At 35.9% G+C, this 26,967-nt stretch overlaps 1 protein-coding gene across 2 annotated transcripts in view; it reads left to right on the top strand.

Moving 5' to 3' along the window:
* The window catches only part of MED13 (mediator complex subunit 13), a 101,007-nt gene that overhangs the window by 19,035 nt on the left and 55,005 nt on the right, over positions 1-26,967 (top strand). For both annotated transcript variants that reach the window (XM_073879506.1, XM_025851084.2), the window contains exons 4-8: positions 12,661-12,806; positions 13,594-13,791; positions 15,241-15,435; positions 15,984-16,146; positions 16,335-16,445. In XM_073879506.1, coding sequence (XP_073735607.1) covers positions 12,661-12,806; positions 13,594-13,791; positions 15,241-15,435; positions 15,984-16,146; positions 16,335-16,445 — 813 coding nt within the window. The remainder of the gene's footprint in view (positions 1-12,660; positions 12,807-13,593; positions 13,792-15,240; positions 15,436-15,983; positions 16,147-16,334; positions 16,446-26,967) is intronic.

The following is a 26,967-nucleotide window of genomic DNA, read 5'->3' as shown; positions in this document are numbered from 1 at the left end:
AAGTATTCTTTATAGTGTAAGTAATGTGTTCACTAAGTGAGCAGAAGTATATCCAAGATTCACAGATAAGGTGTTATCTTGTTCATGGAGATATGTTCAGAATACCTAATGTTGAAGTTAATAACTATGAATTTAAGAAATTAAAAATGTTATTTTGAGAGCTACAGAAATATAGTATAATGCAGTAGTGAAACTTGTTGGGATATGGAATAATGTTGAGAGATTCAAAAAATACTGATGCCCATGTTTTACATTGGGAGTATGGCCTAGGCTTTGGAATTTTAAAAAGAGACCTCCAATTGTAATAAAAAACAGGGAAACTATTGAAATTAATGGAATCAGTACAGTATTTTTTAGTGTATAGTTCAGTGGCCTTAAGTATAATCACCTTGTGCCGATATCACCACTATATACAGAATGTTTTTTCATCATCCCAAACTGAAAATCTCTCCATTAAAGAATTCCTTATTTTCCCCTCCTTTCAGCCACTGGTAACCACCATTCTACCTTGTGTCTCTATGAATTTGTCTGTTTTAGTTACCTTATATAAGTGGAATTAACGTAGTATTTGTCCTTTTGTGTCTGGCTTACTTCATTTAGCATAATGTTCTCAGGTTCTCATCCTTGTAGTACGCACCACAATTTCATTTCTTTTTGTCTTTTTGGGGGGGTTGGGGAGGGGCAGAGGAAGAGGGAGAGAGAATGCCAAGCAGGTCCCACACCCAGCACAGAGCCCTGGCATGGAGCCCAATGCAGTGCTCTATCTCACAACTCTGAGATCATGACCTGAGCTGAAATCAAGAGTTGGACACCTAACCAACTGAGACACCCAGGCGCCCCATAATTTCATTTCTTTTTAAGGCTGAGTAACATTCTGTTTTATTTTAAGATTTTATTTATTTATTTGAGAGAGAATGAGAGAGAGAGAGAACATGAGAAGGGGGAGGATCAGAGGGAGAAGCAGACTCCCTGCTAAGCAGGGAGCCCGATACGGGACTCGATCCCGGGATTCCAGGATCATGACCTGAGCTGAAGGCAGTCGCTTAACCAACTGAGCCATCCAGGCATCCCTCTATTGTATTTTTATACCACATCTTGTTTATCTATTCATCTGTCAGTGGACGATTGGATTTTCCACTTTCTGTCTGTTGTGAATAATGCTGCTATATATATTGGTGTGTGAATATTTGTTAAAATCCCTGCTTTTAGTTCTTTTGGGAATATACCTAGAAATGGAATTGTTGGATCATGTAGTAATTCTGTGTTTGATTTTTTTTTCTTTTTTAGGAATTGCTATAGTTTTTCATAGTATCTGCACCATTTTAGATTCCCACCAAGAGGGTTCCAATTTTTCCACATCTTTACCAAGTTTTCTAGAATGTAATAATAGCCATCCTGTGGGTTGAAATGGTACATCATAGTTTTGATTTGCATTTCCTTACTGATTAGTGTTGAGCATCTTTTCATGTACGAGGTGGTCGTTTGTGTATCTTCTTTGGAGAAATACTTGTTTAAGTCCTTTGCCCGTTTTGGTTAGGATGACTAGGGTTTTTTTTGTTTTGTTTGTTTTGTTTTGTTTTTGAGAGAGAAAACGCACAAGCAGGGGCTTGGGGGCAGAGGGTGAGGGAGGGAGAATCTTAAGCAGGCTCCATGCCTAGCATAGAGCCTGACACGGGGATCTCACAGCCCTGAGATCATGACCTGAGCTGAAATCAAGAGTCAGACACTTAACTGACCAAGCCACCCAGGGGCTGCAGGATGACTAGGGTTTTAAGTCAACATTGTTTTTAACTAGTTCTATGATTTAAGACAAACCCTTTAACTTCTTTATGCCTTGAGTTCCCTGATAGCAAAATGGGATATCATCTTTCTGTACCTACCTAACCCAGGTGCTAAAAATAAATTAGATATGGCCCCTCCTAAATCAGTATACATATTAAATTTTGTATGTACAATTGGGTTTTTACAAAACCCCTTGGAGACAAATTTTTCACTTCATGTCAGTCAAATTTTTCTGATTTGAAAGTTAAGATGGTCAAGTACTCATTGGACACATGGAAAGGCTATATTGGGCCTTCGTTTTATGGGCCATAGTTTTCGTATATTTAATAGACTATAAGTAATGTACTTTAAAAAAAACATTTTCCAAATTATAGTAATCTTTTTAGGAAAATTTTTAGTTACATTATTTGCTTTATATGTCATGGCAAAAATCCATTTTGAATATCCTTTTTAATTCTCATTTAAGATTTTACATATGAAATGAAACAAACTATTTTTAAGAACTATACTTCATTGATTAAAAACAGTGAATATGAGGAAGCCTCTTTGTCTTTTTTTTTTTTTAAAGATTTAATTTATTTGAGATAAGAGAGCAAGAGTAGGGAAGAGAGGGAGGAGAAGCAGGCTCCCTGCTGAGCAAGGAGCTGGATGCGGGCCTTGATCCCAGGACCCTGGGATCATGACCTGGGCTGAAGGCAGCGGCTTAACCAACTGAGCCCCTCCTCTTTTGTCTTTTTGAAGATAAAGAACACGAGACTGTTTTAGGTTGTTGCTTATACTTGCAAATGTTCTTGGAAATATTTGCAATTCAGATTTTAAAATCTATTTAGTTACTGAATAAGCACACAGCACTCATAATCATTTATTTTATTTTTTTAAATTTTATTTATTTATTTGAGAGAGAGAGAATGAGAGATAAAGAGCACGAGAGGGAAGACGGTCAGAGGGAGAAGCAGACTCCCTGCTGAGCAGGGAGCCCGACATGGGACGATCCCGGGACTCCAGGATCATGACCTGAGCCGAAGGCAGTCGCTTAACCAACTGAGCCACCCAGGCGCCCCTCTCATAATCATTTTTATAGAATACTTACTCGATCCCTAAAACTAATCAAGTTACAATTTCTCTGTGTAATAAATTATTCTTACTGGAGTCACTTCTTTTTTTTTTTTTTTTTTTTAAGATTTTATTTATTTATTTGAGAGAGAGAGAGTGAGAGACAGAGAGCACAAGAGGGAAGAGGGTCAGAGGGAGAAGCAGACTCCCTGCTGAGCAGGGAGCCCGATGTGGGACTCGATCCCGGGACTCCAGGATCATGACCTGAGCCGAAGGCAGTCACTTAACCAACTGAGCCACCCAGGCGCCCTTACTGGAGTCACTTCTTAATAAGTGTTTTCTTTGACAGAAGTATTTTTAGTCCGTAATTCCCCTTTAAACTCTTTAAATTTTTCCCCCTCATTAAGAAATATTTGTCTTCTAAAGTTTTCTGAAAAATGTTTAAAAAACCTTTGTAATGGTAAGAAATAGTCATTCTAATCAGTTGAATATAAATTTTTCTTAACTTTTTTAAAGCATTTTGTCTTGCTTTTAAATTCTTTTTTTTGTTGTTTAGAGAGAGAAATGCTTTGAAAATTGATCTGCTTGTTTTATGTCAATACTTAAAATGGGCATATCCCTCTCAGAAATTAAACATTAGTGGTTTGCTAAGACAAAAGTACTATTTAGGAATTATGTATTATATGCTCTATTACTCAACCTTAACAATTATAGAAGAACTGCGTCAGAAAAGAGGACAAAGAAAAGTACAAATATGACTATATATGCATTCCCACATATATAGTAACAAAATTATTGCATATATGCCTGTTTATTTTTTTTTAAAGATTTTATTTCTTTATTTGACAGAGAGAGACACAGTGAGTGAGGGAACACAAGAAGGGGTGTGGGAAAGGGAGAAGCAGGCTTCCCGCCAAGCAGGAGCCCAATGCGGGGCTCAATACCAGGACCCTGGGATCATGACCTGAGCTGAAGGCAGATGCTCAACGACTGAGCCACCCAGGCACCCCGTATATGCTTGTTTACTTTAGATACCTTTTTTGAGAAAAATGTATGGAGGCTTAGGAGTAATTTTTGAAAATCCTAATGTTCCAGCTGGTATCAAGAATCATGTATTTTTAACAAAGGGTATTAGAATCACACTCTTGATTTGGTCTTTTCCTTGAATCTGTGTTATATATAGGCCATACCATCACTTTGTTGAGAAATAGTTTTATTTTCTAGCCTACAGGCTGTCTGTATTCTCTCTAAATGATGCTTGTAAACCATCAGGTTTTTTTCTGAGTTCATCTCTTTCTTTTAGTACCTTATCAAGTATAACTAGTAACAATCAAATTACATTTTGACTTGATCTTTTTTCTCCAACTCTGAGAATTCATTAGGCACGTTTCCTGCCTTCTAGATTATTTCAGGCAATAGTTCTTTTTTTTTTTTAAGATTTTATTTGAGAGAGAGAGAGAGAGAGCATGAGCAGGGGGGAGGGGCAGAAGGAGAGGGAGAAGCAGACTCCCAGCTCAGCAGAGAGCCCGATGCAGCGTTCGATCCCAGTACCCTGGGGTCATGACCTGAGCCAAAGGCAGATGCTTAACCTACTGAGCCACCCAGGAGCCCCTTTAGGCAACAGCTCTATGATGTATTTCTCCATTGCATAACTTGGGTCACCATTTAATGATTTCCTCATCACTTTTCAGTGTCTTATGTTCCTTGCTATCAGTCATCTGGTCCCAAAGCCAATGCCACATATTTAGATTTTTGTCGTGGTAGATCTCCCTTTTTGTGCCATTTTCTGTTTTGGCCACTGTTGTGTAACAAAGCACCGTAAAAATGTGGAGGCTTAACACAGCAGTTACATATTCTCATTAATGTATCTGCTGGTCAGCTGGGTGTTACCCAATCTAGCCCACACTGTAAACTATAGTTTGGGTAAAGGTATATTTCATATGATTCTCATGGCAATGAAAGAAGCATTGGAGGGCAGTCCAGATTGCATAAGCATGTTTGAAGCTTGCTTGGTCAAAGCAAGTCACAAAGCAAACCTGAGTCAAGGTTGGGGAAGTATATTTCCCCTCCTTACACTAAAGAGCCTAAATGAAGAGAGGGTGAGCAAAACATAATTACAAAGCTACAGTAATCAAACAGTATGGTACTAGCATACAGACATGTAAACCAATGGAGTAGAAAGTCCAGAAATAAGCTAGTATGTACATATGTATTGAAATGATCTTTGACAAGGGTTCCAGGACTACTCAGTGGGGAAGAGGTAGTCTCTTCAACAAATGGTGTTGGGAACACTTAGTATCCACATGTAAAAGAATGAAGTTGGCTTTTTCCTTACTTTATTATACAAAAACCCAAAATGGGTTAAAAGCCTAGACCTAAAATTATAAATCTTCTAGAAGAAAACATAGGGGGAAAGCTTTAGACATTAAATTTGGCAGTGATTTCTTGGTTATGACACCAAAAGCATAGGCAACAAAAGCAAAAATAAATAGAACTATATCAAACTTAAATACCTTTGTGCATCGGTAAAAAGGCAATTTATGGCATAGGAGAAAATGTTTGCAAATTATCTATCTGATAAGGGGTTAATATCTAGCTTGTGTAAAGAATTACAACTCAACAACAGAAAGTCAAGTAACCCAACTTAAAATTGGGCAGAAGACTTGAAAAGATTTCTTCAAAGATACAGGGATGGCCAATAACATGTAAAAAGATAGTCAATATCACTAATCCGAGAAATGCAAGTCAAAACCACAATGAGATACTACCTCACATCTGTTAGGACAGCTTCTATCAAAAAAATGAAAACTAACAAGTATTAGTGAGGACAAAGAAATTGGAACCCATGTTGACTGTTGATGGGATCGTAAAATGGTACAGCCACTATGGAAAACATTTATGTAGGTTCTTCAAAAAGTTAAGAATAGAACTACCGTATGATCCAACAGTCCTGCTACTAAGAGATTTGAAAGGATCTTTTTTGTTTTCTTGATCCCGCAGTCCTACTTCTAAGAGAATTGAAAGGATCTTTTTTTGTTTCTTTTGTGAGTTTTTATTTAAATTCTAGTTAGTTAACATATAGTGTAATATTAGTTTCAGAAGTATAATTTAGTGATTCATCACATGTAACACTCAGTGCTCATCACAAGTGCCCTCAGTACCCATCACCCATTTAGCCCATCCCCCTGCCCACCTCCCCTCCAGCAACCTTCAGTTTGTTCTCTATAGTTAAGAGTCTGTTTTATGGTTTGCCTCTCTCCCTCCCCCCATGTTTATCTGTTTTATTTCTTAAACTCCCCATGTGAGCGAAATCATACGGTATTTGTCTTTCTCTAACTTAATTCACTTTAGCATAATACACTCTAGGTCCATCCATGTTGTTGCAGAGGGCAAGATTTCATTCTGTTTTATGGCTCATATATTCCATTGTATATGTATACTACACTTCTTTATCCATTCACAGTTGATGGATTTTGGATTGTTTTCCATAATCGGCTATTGTTGAAAATGCTGCTGTAAACATCAGGGTGCGTGTATCCCTTCGAATCAGTTTCTGTGTTCTTGTATACTTTGGTTAAATACCTAGGAGTGTAATTGCTGGGTCATAGGATAGTTCTATTTTTAACTTTTTGAGGAACTTCCACACTGTTTTCCAGAGTGGCTGCACCAGTTTGCATTCCCACCAACAGTGGAAGAAGGTTCCCCTTTCTCTGCATCCCCACCAAAACCTGTTGTTTCCTCTGTTGTTAATTTTAGCCATTCTGACTGGTGTGAGGTGGCATCTCATTGTAGTTTTGTTTCCTATTTCCCTGATGTTGAATGATGTTGAGCATCTTTTCATGTGTCTTAGATGTCTTCTTTGGAAAAGTTTGTTCATGTCTTCTGCCCATTTCTTAACTGGATTATTTGTTTTTGGGGTGTTCAGTTTGATTAGTTATTTATAGATTTTGGATTTTTTTTTTAAGATTTTATTTATTTGACAAGAGAAAGACACAGTGAGAGAGGGAACACAAGCAGGGGGAGTAGGAGAGGGAGAAGCAGGCGTTCCCGCTGAGCAGGGAGCCCGATGCAGGGCTTGATCCCAGAACTTGGGATCATGACCTGAGACGAAGGCAGACGCTTAAAGACTGAGCCACCAGGCGCCCCTAGATTTTGGGTATTAAGCCCTTTATCAGATATGTCATTTGCAAGTATCTTCTCCGATTCTGAAGGTTGCCTTTTAGTTTTGTTGATCATTTCTTTCATTGTGCAAAAACTTTTTATCTTGGGGTACTTGAGTGGCTCAGTAGGTTAAGCGACCAACTCTTGATATCAGCTCAGGTCATGATCTCAGGGTCCTGGGATCAAGCCCTGCGTTGGGCTCTGCACTCAGAAGGGAGTCTGCTTAAGGATTCTCTCTCTCTCTCTGCCTCTGCCACCTGCTCATGCACTCTCTGTCTCTCTCCTCTCTCTCAAATAAATAAATCTTGGGGGGGGGGAAAGGCCTTTTATCTTGTTGAAGTCCCAGTAGTTCATTTTTTTTTAATGTTTTATTTATTTATCCATGAGAGTCAGAGAGAGAGGCAGAGGGAGAAGCAGGCTCCCCGCCGAGCAGGGAGCCCGATGTGGGACTCGATCCCAGGACCCTGGGATCGTGACCTGAGCCGAAGGCAGACGCTTAACCATCTGAGCCACCCAGGCACCCCAATAGTTCATTTTTGCTTTTGTTTCCCTTGTCTCGGAGATGTGTCTAGTAAGAAGTTGCTACAACCGATGTCAGAGAGGTTGCTGCCTGTGTTCTCTAGGATTTTGATGGATTCTTGTCTCACATACAGATTTTTCATCCATTTTGAATTTATTTTTGTGTATGGTGTAGGCAAGTGGTCCAGTTTCATTCTTTTGCATGTGGCTGTCCGGTTTTCCCAACACCATTTATTGAAGAGATTGTCTATTTTCCATTGGATATTTTTTCCTTTGTTGAAAATTAGTTGGCTATGTAGTTTTAGGTCCATTTCTGGGTTTTCTCTTCTGTTCCATTGATCTGTGTGTCTGTTTTTGTGCCAGTACCATACTGTTTTGATGACTGCGGGAAAGCAGGATCTTGAAGAAATTTCCATACCCCATGTTCATAGCAGCACTATTCCCAATAGCCAAGGGGTGGAAACAACCCAAATGTCCACTGATGGATGAATGGTTAAGCAGACTGTGTTATGTACATAGTGGATTATTATTCACACTTTAAAAGGAAAGAAATCCTGTCACATGCTACACCATGGATCAGCCTTGAGGACATAATGCTAGGTGAAAAAAGCCAGTCACAAAGACACAAACTGTATGACTACTTACATGAAGTAGATCTAAAGTAGTCAAAGTCATAGAAACAGAAAATAGAATGGTGGTTGCCAGGGGCTAGGAGAAGCAGAAAGAAGGAATTGTTGTTTAATGGCTGTAATTTCAGATTTGCAGGATGAAAAAGTTCTGGTGATCTGTTTCAAAACAATGTGAATATACTTAAATTACTGAACAGTACACTTAAAAATGATTAAGATGGCAAATTTTATGTTGTGTTTTTTTACCATGATTAAATAAATGAGAAAGAAGGGGTTGAAGAATTAGGACCACTAACTCAATTTTCTGCCAATATTAAAGTTATAATTATTTTTTATCAAGGAATTTACAACTTGGCAGGGAGTTCTATTAGTTAAATAATAGTGTTATGATAAATATTATGATAAGCATAGACTATTATGGGAGCTCACAGAGACATTGTTTAAAGGAGTGTAGAAGTGGGGTGCCTGGATGACTCAGTCAGTTAAGCGTCCAACTCTTCTTGGTTTTGGCTCAGGTCATGATCTTATGGGTCCTGAGATCAAGCCCAGGGAGGGGCTTCTCACTCAGTGGGGAGTGCTTGAAAAGTCTCTCTCTCTCTGCCCCGCCCCACACTCCCTTGCATGCCCTCTCCCTCTCTCTAAAATAAATAAATCTTTAAAAAAAAAATAAAGGAGTGTTGAAGAAAGATTAAGAAGTGGGGAGGAATTTTGTGGTAACAAAGGAGTTCTTGGTAGATTAAGTACCTCTGCCTGGAGAGTTAAGCAAGGATCAGATAACAAAAGGTCTAAAATGCTATACTAAGGTTTTTGGTTTTGTTTTGTTTTTAGTCCTTAAGGCATTGGGCAACTATTGGTTTTGAGCCGGCCAGTTACATGATCAGAATTAATTTTTAGAAAGATTGCTGGCAGCAGTAAAAAGCAAGAAGATAAATTAGAGATTTTAATAGTTATTCAGACCTTGAAAAAACAACTTGACGAATCATGAATATTTAAGAACTAGAATCAGTAGGAATTGGTGATGGATTAGTTGACTATAGAGAGCTTAGGAAAAAGAAGTTGAGAATGATTCACTTTTCTAGCTTTGGACAACTATATAAGTACAGACTTGATAAGAAAAGGAATGTTTGATTAGAAATAAGTTGCTCAGATACAGACCTTGTCCTACAGTATTTAGTGCATACCTACTATGTGTCAAGGACCTATTCTAAAAGCTGAGGAGACAGCCTTGAATAAAGAAGACAGATTGCTCCTCCAATAGAGCTTACATTCGGGTGGGACTATAAGAAAAAAATAAACTAAAATTTTAGATTGTGATTATTTAGCCAATGAAATCTATCCCAGAATAGGAATTAAGGGACAGTTTAAATTAGAATGATTGGTGAAAACTTCTACTACAAGGTATCTGAACAAAAAACCTAATGAAGGTGAATGTAGATATGTGGAGTGTTTCAGATTGAGTAACAATAGGTACAAAGGCCTGGTGTGTTTAAGGAACTGTAGAGAGGCCAGTTGAGAAGGAAAAGTATTAAAGGAAGACTTACTAGTAAGAGATGAGGTTGGAGAAGAAATAGGTATTGGGGGTAGGCTGATGTAATGTTACATGAGACATAAGACTAACTTTTATATTGTTACCCAGGTTTGATTCTTTTCCACTTAGGAAATTAAAGTTTATTTTCATTATCTAGGTCTTGTTGAGACATTCTCATAGATCCTGTACCTGGTTTTTAAATAGCACTTAACATAACTGAAATTAAATGGGTATTTAGTATAGTGCCATATGCTTAGCCATAAAACACTTGTTTAATAAAAGAGTAATACTTGCTTTCGCTTGGTGGCTTAGTATATAGTGCATTTAGATTTGAATATAGTAAGTTTAATGCAGAGTTCTTTTGAATGTGTGTACGTGTTTTGCTTTAAGCATTTGGAATTAGGTTTGTGTTTGGTACTTTTATTTTTCCGCCTGTTCTACAGAATGGGTGCCTTACCACTGCTGGAAAGCAATAATAAAATTGTCTTTATTTTAAATGGGCATTAGCAATGGTCTGCTTTTTGATGGACAGTTCTCAACGTTATTAGTTAAATCTCTTCTCTTGGGGATTATTTTAGATTTTACTCTTATACCAAAGCAAATGTCTGTGGCTTTGTAATTACTCAACCAATAGCTGTTCTAGATGAGTAACAAGCTTAATATATTTAATAAATAATTCAAATAATTTTATTTCTTATTTAAAAACTGTTTGGCTTTGTCACTTATGCTTCAGCAAGGCTGGCGGGAAAAAAATGTATTGGTTAAATGCAGTGTGGTATCTTGGATTGGATCCTGAAACAGAAAAATGGTTAAGTGGAAAATCTAGTGAAATCTAAATAAAGACTGGAATCAATGTACCAGTGTTAATTACTTGTTTGACAAATGTAGCATCGTTATGTAAGATGTTTAACTTCAGGGGAAACTGGGTAAAGGGTATATGGGAACTTTCTATGATACTTCTGCAACTTCTCTGTAAATTTAAAGTTATTCCAAAAATAAGTTTATTTAAAAAAAAAAAGCAACAAAAGCTGCTGAGGTGAGGGAAGATATAGTAATCATTGCATAATTTTTATAAAAGATTTTTTATTTATTTGAGAGGGAGAAGCAGACTTCCTGCTGAAGAGAGAGCCCCATGCAGGTCTTGGTCCCAGAACCCTGAGATCATGACCTGAGCCAAAGTCAGATGCTTAACCAACTGAGCCACCCAGGCACCCAAAGAATTCATAATTTTTATTTATTTATTTATTTATAAAGATTTTATTTATTTGACAGAGAGACACAGCCAGAGGGAATACGAGCAGGGTAGTGGGAAAGGGAGAGCCCAACGTGGGGCTCGATCCCAGGACCCTGGGATCATGACCTGAGCCAAAGGCAGATGCCTAACAACTGAGCCACCCAGGCGCCCCAAGAATTCATAATTTTTAAAAATTTAAAAGTAACAGTTCAAGCAGTATAGAGTATTACAAATTTTGAAAACCTCTAAAAATCCCTGCTTAATTGCTTTAGTCCCATTCCTTAGAAGTAACCAGGTTTAGTTTTCCATCTTTTTAACTTTTTTGCTTCCTACTTCTAGTGGTTACTGCCATAATTACAGAGATGCTTTATACCTCTAGACCTTGATTAATCAACTTTAGACAGTATCTACTGATTCTCTACCATGAAAGATAAGATTTGCTTTATTAGTGATAGTATTGTCAGTTTTTCTGGTTATCTTTTTAACTTGAGTGATATGCTTAAATTTGTTTCTTGATTTTTCTGTCAACTTCAAACAATCTTTTGGCTCCCTTATATATAAAATGAAGAAATTCTCAGCTCTGCATTACTCTTCACCTCTTTCTGACTTTTTTATTTTCCCACTTTTGTTAGCTATAGTATTACTTTTACTATAACTTAATTTTTTGTGCGCTTGACTTGTCCAGAAATAATTCAAGAGGGCTTTATAGATAGATACAACAGGTTTTCAGCTTATTAATGGTTATATTTTAAAGAACTGGTTCTTTAAGACAAATTCTTTTTTTTTTTTTTAAGATTTTATTTATTTATTTGACACAGAGAGATAGAGCCAGCACAAGCAGGGGGAGGGACAGGCAGAGGAAGAGGGAGAAGCAGGCTCCCTGCCGATGCGGGGCTCGATCCCAGGACCTTGGGATCATGACCTGAGCCAAAGGCAGACACTTAACTGACTGAGCCACCCAGGTGCCCCAAGACAAATTCTTAAGATAAATGTGTGGAAAAGAAATAAGAGTGGATTCTTCTTACTGTACAGTCTCCTCTTCTAGGCCATTTGACCTTTCTATATTTTATCCTAAAGATAGTTGTGCTTTCCTCTTGGGAACTTTTATTTTCCCAGCCATATCTAAATTTCATAAGATGTTCTGCTTTGCATATGGCTTCGATTCTAGGATGCCTTCAGTTGTAAGATCCATCAGTTTTTAAAAATAACTTACTATTGGGGGTCAGAGGAGGGCAGTACATTAAATGGTTGACTGATTGAATGTAGCCCAATTTCAGAAATAATAAAATAAGAAAATATAATTGTATTTAATTTCTTAATTACAAGGGAAAATAAAAATTAGGTCATCCGTAATTTGGTTGCACACCTAGATTTTTTACAGTCAATTTAAAAAAAAAATTGTAACTGTACTATTTTAGTAGCCTACCCTTTCCATTAAACCCACTTCCCCTTTACCTTTACTTATTTTGGTGGCTGTATTATAAGGGTATGTGTGGGTGTACTTAAGTTGTTTACTGATTTCCTCGATTTGCAGCTTTTTCTACTATGAACAGTGCTGTGAAGAACATTTCTTAAAACTAAATCTTTGCTTATATTTGTGATTTCCCATCCCCCCCTTCAGATGATGAAGTAGAACTTCTGGGTTAAAGAGAAATGTGCACTTTTATAGTATAGCTTCTTAATAAAGAAAAGCAAGTTAACTTATATTTTGGTTATTAATCATCACTAAAATACAACTTTTTCTTCTTTATTAGTGAACACTTGTCCTGCTCTTTCACCTTTTTCTTGCATGGAGACAGCAATGTTTGTACCAGTGTGGAAATTAACCAACATCAACCTGTATACCTTCTTAGTGAAGAGCATATCACCCTTGCTCAACAGTCTAATAGCCCATTTCAAGGTAGATTATTTACTGGCTTAGATATTTGATCTCTTACTGTTTCAAGAAAACTCTTAATTGCAATCGGTAATTTTAAATTTTGGTATTAATGAGATTTCCCATGATCGTTAGCCTAGTGATGATTCTGATGTAGTTTATTTTCTTCTTCCAGAGTTTTAAGTTAATGAAGTAAGTTTTTTAATACAAATATTTTTTTAATAAAATTCTTGTACATGAATGATAACGTGTTTTAAAGTGTTCTTTTAAATAACATTTAGCAGATATATATGTTTATGTTTTCAAGGTCATCTTTTGTGTCCAGTCACATAAGCCATTTTTAACGTTGGTACACGGGGACTTTGATATTTATACAAGATTGCTGATTTGTTTTTAAGGACAAGGTGTTCTTGTTTTAATTCTAACCCTAGTATTTACTTTTTAAAAATTACATGGCAGTACATAATAAAAGTACTTAGATTTATACACACATACACACACATACAGTTTTCCTCAAATTGCTTTTCCTTACTGGAAATCAAGAGAAGTAAAGGATATACATATAACCCCACTCATGTTGAAACTCTAACCATGTGAGATTTTTTTGGGTGGACAAAATACTAAGATTTTATAATAAATATTGTGCTTTATCTTCACAATAATGAAGTATAATAAATTTTTCTCTGAAATGACTGTTAAGAGTTTCCTTTTCTTTTTTAGATTGCATAACTACTTTTCAAACTATTCAGTGTGATCTTATCTGGTGTACCAGTCTTTAGTTACTTACTCAATGTCTCTTTTGGGTCTCTAGTAATCTTAAGCCCATTTGGACTAAATGGCACTCTCACAGGACAAGCATTCAAGATGTCTGATTCAGCTACCAAAAAATTGATTGGTGAATGGAAGCAATTCTATCCTATCTCATCTTGCTTAAAGGAGATGTCTGAAGAAAAACAGGAAGATATGGATTGGGAAGATGACTCTTTAGCTGCAGTAGAAGTTCTTGTTGGTATGGATTCTGAGTATTAATTTTAAGAGAAAAATATGTGACTGTGTATTAGATTTTGCTGAATAATAATTTCCATACCTTAGTGGCTTTCAACAGTAAGCGTTTGTTTCTTTGTTTTCTCCTCACATTACATAAGGGCTACAAGTTGGTTGTGGTTTGGCTCCTTGTATCTTGTCATTCTACAACCTAGGTTCCATGATTACCCACTCTCTGGGACATGCTGTTCTTATAAGAACAGAGGAATAATAAGGACTGAGTGTAACTATGTAAGTGTATTTAAAGCTTCTGCTAGGATGTGATGTATGTTACATCTGCTCACACTCCATTAGACAGAACTAGTCACTTTGCCATGCCAAAGTCATTGGGGCAAGGAAATAAATACCACCTAGAGGTAAGCATGCTAAAGGTGGGAAGAAGATAACTGTGAATGAGTAACATTTGGAAGCTGGAAAGTTGACAACCTGTTATGTAGTATTTTAACATTTGGTGAAACTGTTGCCTCTGATAATTTTTAAAAGGTAGAAAGTGCACCTAAAGAACTCATGGCTTTGATCTGCTCTGCCCAGGTCAGCTCTTTTAATATTGGCTCTTCTCTGTGTCTTCTCATTCAGGGACCCAGATTAACAAGGTAAACTATTTTTGGGAAAAGACATCATCTTAGGGAAAGGACAGGAATAAGAGAGGCTGCACTGATCTTGCAAGCACATTTAAAGCTTCTGTTGGGATCTGGTGTATATCATATGCAGGTCACACAGCCAAGCCTAAGAGTGGAGTGAATAGGTATACTCCATGTTAGAGAGATGGGGGAGGTGTGGGGAATGTATAATTGAGCAGGTAATTAGGATTAGAATCTGCAGCAGTATTTAATAGAAACGTGTGGCAATGTTATATATATGAAGATTGTCTTATTCACGGGTTGTTGTTGTTTTTTTTCTTTTTTTTTTAATAAAAAGAATACCAGTATTGAACTTCAATAAATACTTTACTACCAGGGTAGTTGTGAAAAAACCAGAAACAAAATATTAGGCTTTCAGTAAAAGACCTGTAAAGAAGAAAGCAGAAAATGGTCCATAATTCTAGTGTCCAGATTACCTTTGTTAAACTTTAACAAAATTTAAAAAGTAATATACATTATAGTTTGTCACATTTACAAATAAAGATTTAAAAGTAATATACTCTCATGATTAGAAAATCCAAAAATGAAGAGAAAGCTGCTTGCTTCGAAGTCTCTCACTGAAGGTTACCACTAAAGGTATTAACATTTTCTTACGGTTTCTTCCAAAAACCTGCCAAAAGGAGCATATATTTATAAAAATACATTAAATATATTTTTATTTTATTTAAACAAATATAGTATGTACTTTTCCATTACAGTACTTTTGAATGAAACTAATCCCACTATAGTCACGGTGGTAATTTATTTTCTTGTCCATTATTTTTTCCTTTCAGCTGGTGTCCGAATGATCTACCCAGCATGCTTTGTTCTAGTCCCTCAGTCAGACATTCCTACTCCTAGCTCTGTGGGATCCTCTCACTGTTCAGCTTCTTGCTTGGGTGTCCACCAAGTGCCTGCTTCCACAAGAGATCCTGCTATGTCTTCAGTTACTCTTACACCACCTACGTCTCCTGAGGAAGTCCAAACAGGTATCATATTAATCTGTTTCATTAGCACTAGTTATAAATCTGTTGTTTTGAATATATCAGCACTTAATTATTTTGAAGTAATTTCGGACTTACTGAAGAGTTTCCATGTATACAAAGAACTCTCTCATCCAGATTTCAAAACAGCATTTGTTCCATCACCCTCTCTAGATGTATACATTCATTATCATTGGCCTTTTTGTGAACCATTTGAGAACAAGCTGCAGACACAATGCGTCTGCATTACGCCCAAGTACTGAGTGTATTTCCCAAATTTAAGAACACTCCTATATAACTATCATTTAATCCTCAGAGTCAGGAAGTCAGCTTTGATATAACACTACCATCAAGTTTACATCCTCTTTGGATTTTTTGCTTTCTGTATTTAAAGTAACATTTTTTTGTCTCCAAATATATGGAGGCATACCAGATAGATGTGGAGTACATTGTATAACAAATTAACAAGCAAAAAAAAAGCCCCAAACCCGAATAATGTTACTTTAAATGTACTTTTATTCTCCTATAGCCTGTTCTTTTTTGTTTGTTTTCAGTTGATCCTCAGTCTGCCCAGAAGTGGGTCAAATTTTCTTCAGTATCTGATGGCTTCAACTCTGATAGTACTAGCCATCACGGTGGGAAAATACCCAGAAAATTAGCAAATCATGTGGTGGATAGAGTTTGGCAAGAATGCAATATGAACAGAGCACAGAACAAGTACGTGTTTTCATTTTCAAGTTTAAAATATTGCATGTTGGCAGTTACTTGTATATAGATATTTAAAGTATAAAAAGTCATTTGTATGACTTTAAAAATCTGATTTTTTTAACTTCAATTTTAATGCTTTATTCGTGGTTATAGAAAACCTTATGAATTCTAAAGAATTTTATAATTTCAAATCTTAGGAGGAAATATTCAGCTTCATCAGGTGGTCTGTCTGAAGAAGAGATACCTGATAAAGTAGCATCCTGGGATTTTGTTGAAGCCACACAAAGAACAAATTGCAGTTGTTTGAGGTAGTTTTTTTTTTTCCCCCCCAGTTGATTGATGTCTATATTACGTGTGTGTAATAGCTTCTTATGCTATTGAATACTTGGGTCTCACTTTGAGCTAGTTTACCTAAGCATAATGTGTGAGGATTTTTTTCAAAAGAAAATTTGAGGGGAAAAAAATTTAGTGACTTGAGCTGATTATAGAAGTACATATAAACGTATGCCATAGTCTTTACACAGTTACCAGAGCTGAATCGTTGAAGGCTTGGTTTTACAGCTAAATAAAAGAGAATTTTATACTGGATTATAGTATATATAGTATCTATAACGTAAAAGGCACACAAGTCTCTTGAGAAAAGAGTTCATAGATGGCACTGTGCCTGAGAAATTTCTCCTGTAGGTTCTCATAAAAAAGGTCATATATGATACACTAGATGAAGATTTCTGTAATCCTTTTTATAGTAGATATGGTATTAGGTTTTATGCAGCAATTTCTTACCCTTTTGGGCAAAACTATAGGGATATGTTGAAATAAGATTCAGAAAGTACAATTCTACAAGGGATTGAAGCTGTACTGTAAAAATACAAACTTTCTAATAGACAGTATTGGTTAAAGATTAGTAGAACAATGGATGAACTTGGAATTCTTTTGGCAATTGTATTTCTATATTGGAGACTTTGAGATTTGGTTGTCAGAGGCATTCAGATTATATTGCCTAGAGTTTATTATTTTATTCTAAAATGAAAGGTAGATCATATGCTTTTGCAGTCTTGTAAACAAATAATGGCACTGACATCCCTTACCAGAACTTGTGAGCTAATAGTTGGTTACTCTTTTGTCACAGATGTGAGCCAAAGGAATGGAGTGCCTGTATGTTAGGACCAAGGTTTTTCTTACATTAGCTTTGTTTGATTGAATACAGTGACAGAAGAGCACCTGGGTGCCTCAGTCGGTTAAGCGGCTGTCTTTGGCTTAGGTCATGATCCCGGGGTCTGAGATCGAGCCCCACATTGGGCCCCTTGCTCTGCGGGGGGGGTTCTGTTTATCCCTCTGCTTCTACCCCTGCCTGTGCTCTCTCTCTCTCTCAAATAAATAAAATCTTTAAAAAAATAGAATATAGTGACAGACTCTCAAGTGTTCTGGTTTGTTTTTGCATAGGTTAAATGTACTTACATAGATTCTTTGCATTAGAGACCGTATAATTTTTTAAAGTCTGACAACTGTGTTAAAAACTTGTCTGTTGCTGATACATTGGAATAAAAATATGGATAGATTAGCTCTTGTTTAATAGTTTAAAATAGTTAAACACCATAGCCACTTGGACAGGGGGGACCCAAACCTAATCTTCAAATGTAGAGCTCTATGACTATTTGTCTGAGACCAGACAGCAGCAGCTATGATCCACTGGCCAAATTTGGCTCACTGCCTCTGTTCATATGACCTGTGAGCTGAAAATGACTTTTACATTTTTAAATAGTTGGAAAAAATCAAAGAAGAATATTTTGTGATGTGTGGAGAAACTTAAATGAAATTCAAATTTTAATGTCCATAAAGATTTATTGGAACAGAGTCACATCTGTTCATTTACATGTCAACTATGGCTACTTTCACAGAGTTGAGTAGTTGTGACACAGACTGTAAGGCCTCTGGAGCCTAAAATATTTACCATCTGGTCCTTTATAGAAAAAGTTTACCAGTTCGTAGTCTAAGATAAGTAGAATGCTGAAATGAAACTAGGCTTTTCTTTCCATATATTGACATTTTTATTAAGCTGTTCTTTTTTAGCTCCCTACCTAGATTTTTGTTTTATTCTTTTTGAAAAAGATGCGAGTTTTAAGTATATTTGTTTAAAATGGTTTTATTTATTTTTAAGATTTTACTTATTTATTAGAGAGCATGAACAGGGAGAAAGGGAGAAGGCGGCTCTCCGCTGAGCAGGGAGACCGATGCGGGACTTGATGTTGGAGTTGATCCCGGGACTTTGGGATCATGACCTGAGCCAAAGGCAGACACTTAACTGACTGAGCCACTCAGGTGCCCCTAAAATGGTTTTAGAGGAAGACCCTCAAAATGCATATTGGTAAACATAAGTTTAAGTTTAAATTCTTGCTTCCTAAGCTGAACTTTTATTTTTCAAAACTTATTGTGTCTCATAACTCCAGAAATTCCTCCCAGGTATAGAGATTTGCAATAATGAAATTTTGTATCATCTATACATGTGACTTATTTTGGCATATTTGCTGTTCTAGGAAATAATACAGTGTTTCTGATCATTTACTTTTTTTTTTTCATTATTGCATTTTGTACTTCTAATTCCTTCTCCACTTCCCTCAAACCAGGTTCTCTTATTTACTTCTTAAAGAAGGCTTAAAATAGATGTTGAGCCACCATGAGTATCATCTGCTGCCATAGAATATAGGAAGTAGGGCACACATTTGATAATTTGACTATGCTAGTCAGCCAATTTGCTGTCAAATCTATCCCTGCCTTTTCCCTACTCTATTCTATATTGCAGGGGATTACATTTCCTAGGCTCCTTTGCTTTCTCCATGTGTTTGTTGTTTCCCCCACCCACCCCCAGCTTTATTGAGATATAACTGATAAATAACATTGTGTGAGTTTAAAGTATACAGTGTGATGATTTGACTAGACTCACTTGCTTTCTGAATTTGGCTATGGTAGGTGCTAAGAGAAGATTGGTTGATGAAATGAGGAAGGAAGCCAGCTTATTTCTCCACCCCTTTTTTGAGCCAACTCCAGCAGCAGTTCTTTAATGGCCCCTTCTTCTGTGGTCCAACTTACCACTGAACAGATCCCACTGTGGTTCTAACGCCATCCTAAGCTTCTTTGATCTGGTGATACTATTTCATCTTACTGCCCTTTTAGTTCAAGAAGTCCCAGAAACTGTCTGCTGTTGGTAGTCTATGAGTTGACTCACTTTCCTCTTTTTGTAACTCAGTCTCTATAGTAGATTTCCTCTATGTGAGACACAGGATTGGACCCTGACTGATATATGTTGATTTCTCTTAGAAATCAATTTGAAAAAGAGTGCATAGTTATATAAGCAATTTGCATGAGTATGTAATGTATGATTTGAATATTTAAATTAAACAAATGGAGCTAGTTACCCTTGACCACTCTCAGTCTCTTGCCAAATGCTACTACCTTTCCCTAGAATTGACTACTTGCCAATTAGGTATTATCTTTCCATAGTTTTTCTGTAATTTTGTGTATGTGTTTTTCCTCTCAACACAAAAATATAATACGGATGTATTTGACAACTTATTTTTTTCATTTTAATGTGCCCTAGATCTTTCCATTCTTGTTACTTGTAGATCTGCCATATTATTTTTAAAAACTTCTTGGTATTCCACTGAATGAAAGTACCATAGTGTATGTAATCATTCTGGGTTTGATGGACAGATAGGTTGTTTCCAAAAGTTTTTGTTTGTGTTTACTTTTAAAACAAAGTAACACTTCTAGGACTATCAATTATTTATTAGATTTTTTTGAACACTTACTCTGTGATAGGAGATGTCCTAGGCTCAGATACACTAGTGAATAAGGCCTCTTGCTATTATGAAGCCTGTACACTAATGGGGTAGATAATTATTAAAAAAAAAAAGAATTTTTAATCTTTTTAGATTTTAAGAGTGATGAGTGCTGGGGCACCTGGGTGGCTCAATCGTTAAACGTCTGCCTTCAGCTCAGGGTCCTGGGATTGAGCCCCACATCTGGCTTCCCTGCTCCGTGGGAAGCCTGCTTCTCCCTCTCCCACTCCCCCTGCTTGTGTTCCCTCCCTCACTGTGTCTCTCTCTGTCAAATAAATAAATAAAATCTTAAAAAAAAAGTGATGAGTGCTAAGAAGGAAAAAAATTAGGTGGGTGATGTGATACAGAGTTGTGGGAGAGGGGGCTATTTAAATACTTGTGAATTCAAAAAGATCCTACCAATTTTACTCCCACTTTTTATATATAGAAGTGCTGGTTTTTCTTGTGCTTTCACTGATCTGAGAATGGTCCTCAAAATTATTTTTTTTCTACTAGAGTAATTGAAAAGCATAAAATTGTTTTAATTGGCTTCTTTCAATTATTAATGACATTAAATATTGCATATTTATTGAAATTAAGCTTTAGTGTGATAGAGTGTTCTTAAGAAAATTAGCACTTAGCAAGCTATATAAATAGAAAGTGATAAAATAAATTTCAAATGTTAACACTAAAATATTGGGAACTTTAATCAGTAGGAAGACACATCTAAAGGGATCATTCTTTTGGATTTTGCTTTAAGAACACAACTTTTTTAGGACAATTTCCCAAATTAGTTGAATTCTTTTATGAAATTCAGTTGTTTTCTCTAAAGGAGAGTAGCTTTTTTTTTTTTTTAAGATTTTTTTATTTTTAGAGAGGGAGAGCGAAAATCCTGCATGACCTGAGCCGAAACCAAAAGTTGGATGCTTAACCGACTGTGCCACCCAGGTGCCCCTAAAGGAGACTAGTTTTAAAGAAAGTGTCCATACTGTGTATTGTGTAAGACTGATGAATCACAGACCTGTACCCCTGAAATAAATAATGTATGTTAATAATAATTTAAAAAAGGCAAGTGTCCATATAGAAGAAAGGGACTATGATTTAATGTTATCAAAATTTTAGAGAGCCACTGCTATTAGTATATGTTCCAAATTAATAGTTTCTTACCCTTATAGAAGGGTAAATGAACCTATGGCTGTGTACTTTTCACATTCCCTATATACTTGGAATATAACCTAATAGTTCCCCTCAGATTATTGGAGATATTATTTCTCCTTAGTGCCTTGCATAACTTGATTAATCTTAACTTTTGGTCTCATCACTCATTTAAACTCTTAAAAATTATCGAGAATCCCAGAGTGCTTTTATTTATGTGGGTTACATCTATTTATATCTATTTTAGTGAAATTTTATTTATATTTTTAATTTGTTTTTTAAAGATTTTACTTATTTATTTGACAGAGAGAGAGAGAATAAGTAAGGGGGAGCGGCAGGCAGAGGGAGAGGGAGAATCAGGTTCCCCACTGAGCAGGGAGCCCAATGCAGGACTCCATCTCAGGAACCTGGGATCATGATCTGAGCTGAAGGCAGACACTTAACTGACTGAGCCACCCAGGCACCCCATATGTTAGTGAAATTTTAAAGTTTATTTAATTAAAAAATAACAAAAAACCCAGTACATATTAACATGAATAAAATACTTTTATAGAAATCAAGTATATTTTTCAAAGCAAACAAAACCTAGAAGAGTGGCATTGTTGTACAGTTTTGCAGATCTCTTCAATGTTTGGCTTAATAGAAGGTATCTGGATTCTCATCTGCTTCTGCAATCAATCTTTTGTGCATATTGTCTTAGCTGAAGTATGTGGAGAAAATCCAGCCTCACATAGCTATGCAGTTGGAAAAGGGGAAGAGTTTATTTTAATAGCTTTTTCAGGTAATAGTAGATGTGCTTTGATACTACACCAAAATTTGACAAGTGGTAGTTTCTTAAAGGTTAGTCTTAATATGTAATCTGAAGCCCATATTAATCAAATTCTTATATTCCATAATAACTAGATGGATCTTTTACTTATGCATGATTTTGTAACATCATTCATCATTTGGAAAATAGGAAGTCACTGCATTATGCGGATTCTTGAACGTTAGCACATTTTGTTGTATGGTATAAAAAAAGTTGAATTTGTTAATATCACCAATGATCTCATCAGAAAAATCTTTTTAATATTGGGAAGTTGGGAAGCTTATTGTTGCAGATAAAATTTTCCAAATTCTAATTCTTACTTAAAAACTCACATTTATTTGTTCTTACTTAAAATGACAAACTCATTTTGTTCATTTTTGAGACCCAAATAACCAAGTCTGCCAAATAACCAGATCTGAGCAACTAAGGTTTATCAGTCAATTATTCATTTTTTAAATGAAAATAGTGTTCCGTGAAAAAATGGCTAGTTTAGCTTGCAACTCAGTTATTTAAGGACTTTCCCTTAAATCACCTGTTGTTTTTAATATGTAGCAGAAATGCTTTATGTGTATTTTTTTTTTTAATTAGTTGTTTTTATTTTTTAAGTGAACTCTACAACCAAGGTGGGGCTAGAACTCATGACCCTGATGAGATCAGGAGTCACATGCTCTACCGACTGAGCCAGCTAGGTGCCCCTCCTGTTTCTTTACATAGAATATGAAAAGCTGTGTATGCAAAGATTGAACTTTAATAAAAATTACTCATTTTTACTGTCTTTTGAAGGACATTCTTAAGTGAAACTGGCTCTAAAAAAAATTGAATGTATGGTGGTAAAGAACACAGTTTTACTACTAATAGTACCACTGTTTTGATTCATGTTTGGTTGCCAGCAGTTGTACTGTCCCTTGCTTTTGTAACATCATTGTAAATATCAACATAATGAAAAAGGCAAATAATGTCTTGATGGTATTATGATAATGGTTTGAACCCCATACAACCTCTGAAAGAGTCCGTGAACCATATTTTGAGGACTTTTGTAGTAGACACTAAAATATTTGAATAATTAATAAATGAATAAAAACTGTCATGGTATCTACTTATTCTTGCCGCGCCGCCTTCTATTTTTTTTCCCGTTTTTTTCCTTTGCTTTCCTTCCCTTATCCTGCTGTTACTGTTGCCTGTCGTCCTTTTTTTCTTTTCCTTAGCTGGCTTAGAAGTTAGATACTCTATTTTTACTCTTCTGTAAATTGAATCAAACATTTATTGCATTTGTTTTCTGTCAACTCTAAAGTTAATCTTTATGTCTGTTTTCTTTATGGAACATAAAAGGACCTTTAGACACTTTAATCTTGCTCCAGTTATTTTCTGTGTTGTTGTTGTTTGCATTTTAATTCTACCTTGTTCTGTTGTGAAAAATTTCATACATGCAGAAAGGTAAAATTGGATCGTGCACTCTTATATAGCAGCCATCCATATTTACTTACTACATTTGCTTCATGTAGACCTCTTATTGAAGATTTGTAAAAATTTTAACATTTTATTGAACTTGATTTATCTAAAATGATTATTTTGACATATCAGTATAAAATTTTGAGATAGTTGGCATCATTTTTTTCATGTCTTCAAAAACTGGTTTACATTTTACACTTGTAGCACATCTCAATTTAAACTAGACACATTTTGAGTTTCTAGTAGTCAGTGTGATTGTGGATACCATTGTTAGCGTAAGTTTAGAAATAGAACTAGGACTAATGACTGGAAGGTGCAGAAAAGGGAAGATTCTGTTTAACATAAACTATTTTTTAACAGGGTGCCTGGCTGGCTTTTTGGGACTCTTGATTTTGGGGTTGTGAGTTTGAGCCCCACACTGGGGATAGATTACTTAAATAAAAAAAGTTTAAAAAAAATTTTTTTTTCAACAACTGGAGCTATTTAACAATGGGATGCATTTCCTTATAAGGTAATGTGGGCCTTGTCATGAAAGTATTCAAAGGATGATCAGAGAAGGGATTATTCTACATTGGAATAAACTACTGCTTGTTTTTTAAGGACCAATTTTTTATTAAAATTTTTTTAAATGCTAAATTTGAATTCAAGTAATGCACATGAAATAAAATTAAAAACTGAGTTCCCTCTCCTATATATGTATATAGATCTGCCTGCTTTCTTTCGTACAAATGGAATCATGCTATGTATACTGTTTTGCAACTTGCTTATTTTGATAAACAGTAATCGTGGGTATTTTTCTGTTAGCACATATAGACCCTACTCTGTGTTTCTTTTCTTTTTTTTTTTAAAGATTTTATTTACTTATTTAATTGACAGAAAGAGAGAGACAGCGAGAGAGGGAACACAAGCAGGGAGAGTGGGAGAGGGAGAAGCAGGCTTCCTGCTGAGCAGAGAGCCTGATGCGGGGCTCAATCCCAGGACCCTGAGATCATGACCTGAGCTGAAGGCAGTTGCTTAACCAACTGAGCCACACAGGCCCCCCCCCCCAACTCTGTGTTTCTTTTAAGTTTATACTATTCCGTAATACTATGAAAATATAATACTTTATTTTGGCATTCCCCTATGCTGTACTCTTGCTGAAGTTTTTTTTTTTTTTTTTTTTTAGATTTTATTTATTTGAGAGGGCGAGAGACAGAGCACGAGCAGGAGGGAGGGGCAGAGAGAGAGGGAGAAGCAGACTCCCCGCTGAACAGGCTCGATCCCAGGACCCTGAGATCATGACCTAAGCCAAAGGCAGGCACTTAACTGACTGAGCCACCCAGGCACACCATGCTGAAGATTTCTAAAGCAAATCTTAAATATCATTTCACTCCTTCAGTATGCAACTCTAATATTTTAATTTTTATAAATTATTAATATTTTCTTTTTTTACATAACTATAATTCCATTATCACACCTAATAAAAAGAACAGTATTTTCTTAGTGTCATCTCATATCCTCTACAGATTTGTCTCAGAAATGTCTTTGTAGTTGGTTTGTTTGACAAGGATCTGGACAGGGAGTATACATTTGATTGTTAAGTCTTCTAGGTCTCCCTTGTAATCCCCTACCTCATTTGTATGCCATTGACTTGGTTGGAGAAGCTATGTCAGTTATCCTGTGGAATGTTCCTCATTCTTGATTTCTCAATTTGTCATATATTGTAACTTGTTCTTTTAGTGCCATTTAATTTCTTCCTTTATCCCTTGCATTTCTGTAAATGGAAGTTAGTTCTAGAGCTGTGCTGTCCAGTTCTATCTATGTTAGTAACCACCAGTGGCTATTTAAAGTATTTGGATTTAAATACACTTAAAAATTCAGTTTCTCAGTTGAACTAGCCACATTATCAGGTCCTCAATAGCCACTTATAGAACATTTCTGTCATTACAGAAAGTTTTGTTGGACAGTGCTGATCTAGAGGCTTAATGGATTCATGTTCAATTTTTAAAAATTTTTTAATTTTATTTTTTAATTTTTGAGAGCACACATGTGAGCTGTGGGTGGGGGGGTGGAGGGAGAGAGAGAATCTTAAATGGGCTTCATGCCCAGCACACAGAGCCTGACACTGGGCTCAGTCTGAGGACCCTGAGATCATGACCTGAGCTGAAATCAAGAGTCAGATACTCAACCGACTGAGCCACCAAGGCACCCCTCAGGTTCAGTATTTTTGAGGAGAATACTTCATCATAAGTGGTGCTGTGTTGCTTTGTATTGTGTCACATCAGAAGACAAATGTCTGGTTGTTCCACTTTTAATAATTGGTTGAGATTGAGAAGGTGATGATCAGCCTGACCCCTCATTGTAAAGTTTACCATGTATACTATAAATACAGTTTTTCTTCTTTCTTTGAAATCTTTTTCTTATTACATTGGCTAAAACTTTCAATACAGTTATTGAATAGAAATGTTGAGTTAGTATTTTTGCTTTGTTCCCAGTTTTAGGGATAAATTATCCAGCCTTTTATCATTAAGTATGATATTAGTGGTTTTTCATAGATGTCCTTTATCAGATTAAGTTTTAGTCTGCATTTTGAGTCTTTTTATAATGAATTACGTGTTGAATTTTGCCATATGTTTTTCTGTACTTATGGCGGTATCTATATGGTTTTCTCTATTCTGTTAATGTGATGAATAATGTTGATTTCTATTGAATGTTATACCTTATATTCCTGGGACAGATACCATTTGGTCATAATGTATTATCCTTTTGTATATTATTGGATTGCTAATATCTTGTTAATGATTTACATCTATACCTTTAAGGGATATTGTTCTATGATTTCCTTTTCTTATAATGTCTTTGATTTTGTTCCCAGGTTAATGGTGGATTTTTCCTGTGTCTTTTTGACATAATTCCAGTTTTCTTTGATAACTTTCATGCTTTTTTCCCCTGTGCATATAATATGTCCTAGACTCTGTACAGAAGGATGTTCAGCATATTCCCTGAATAGAGAGGGTTCTTCAAAAAAGTACCTACAGTTGCTTTTTCATACTCTTTTTTGGTTATCTCTGATATAACAAAACCATTAGTAAAGTAAATTTTAAAAGAAAACTTAAAAAATCTAATGAATACTGAATGCTTTTACTTCATATTCCTCCACATTTTTTGCCTAGTTTCTTAGTTAAAAAAACATGTCAGTATACACCACTGTCAGTTGAGTTTAGAAATCTCAAGGTGCACAGTATTTTTACTACACTTAAAGAAATCTTAAACTCTGAACAGAATTACTAGGTTTTTAGGTATGTATATAGTTTTAAGTTTTTCAGTTTCAGAATTGCTTCACATTATGAGGAAAATAATTCTTTTAGGCATTTTCTTTTCTAGTTAGCTGATTCTCTTTCTGTAGTGGTAAGCCTTGGGAGAAGGAAGGTGGGATGCTGTGTGGGGTCCATCAGACAGTTGCAGTGCTATCCAGAGTTATTTAACTCTATTTCTGTAGAGTAAGTTTTTTGGCTGGCTACTGTAGGGTTGTAGATGATGATTGGGAGCTCAGCCAAGCCATTGATTTATCACAATTATTCTGAAATATCAGGTACATTCATGAATGAATGAATTTCACATCTT

This window comes from Callorhinus ursinus, unplaced genomic scaffold (assembly GCF_003265705.2).
Source record: "Callorhinus ursinus isolate GAN/ISIS: 27379988/994484 unplaced genomic scaffold, GSC_fseal_2.0 scaffold34, whole genome shotgun sequence".
Lineage (NCBI taxonomy): Eukaryota > Metazoa > Chordata > Mammalia > Carnivora > Otariidae > Callorhinus > Callorhinus ursinus.
Note: the sequence above shows the minus strand (reverse complement) of the source record. Positions and strands in the feature narration are given on the sequence as shown.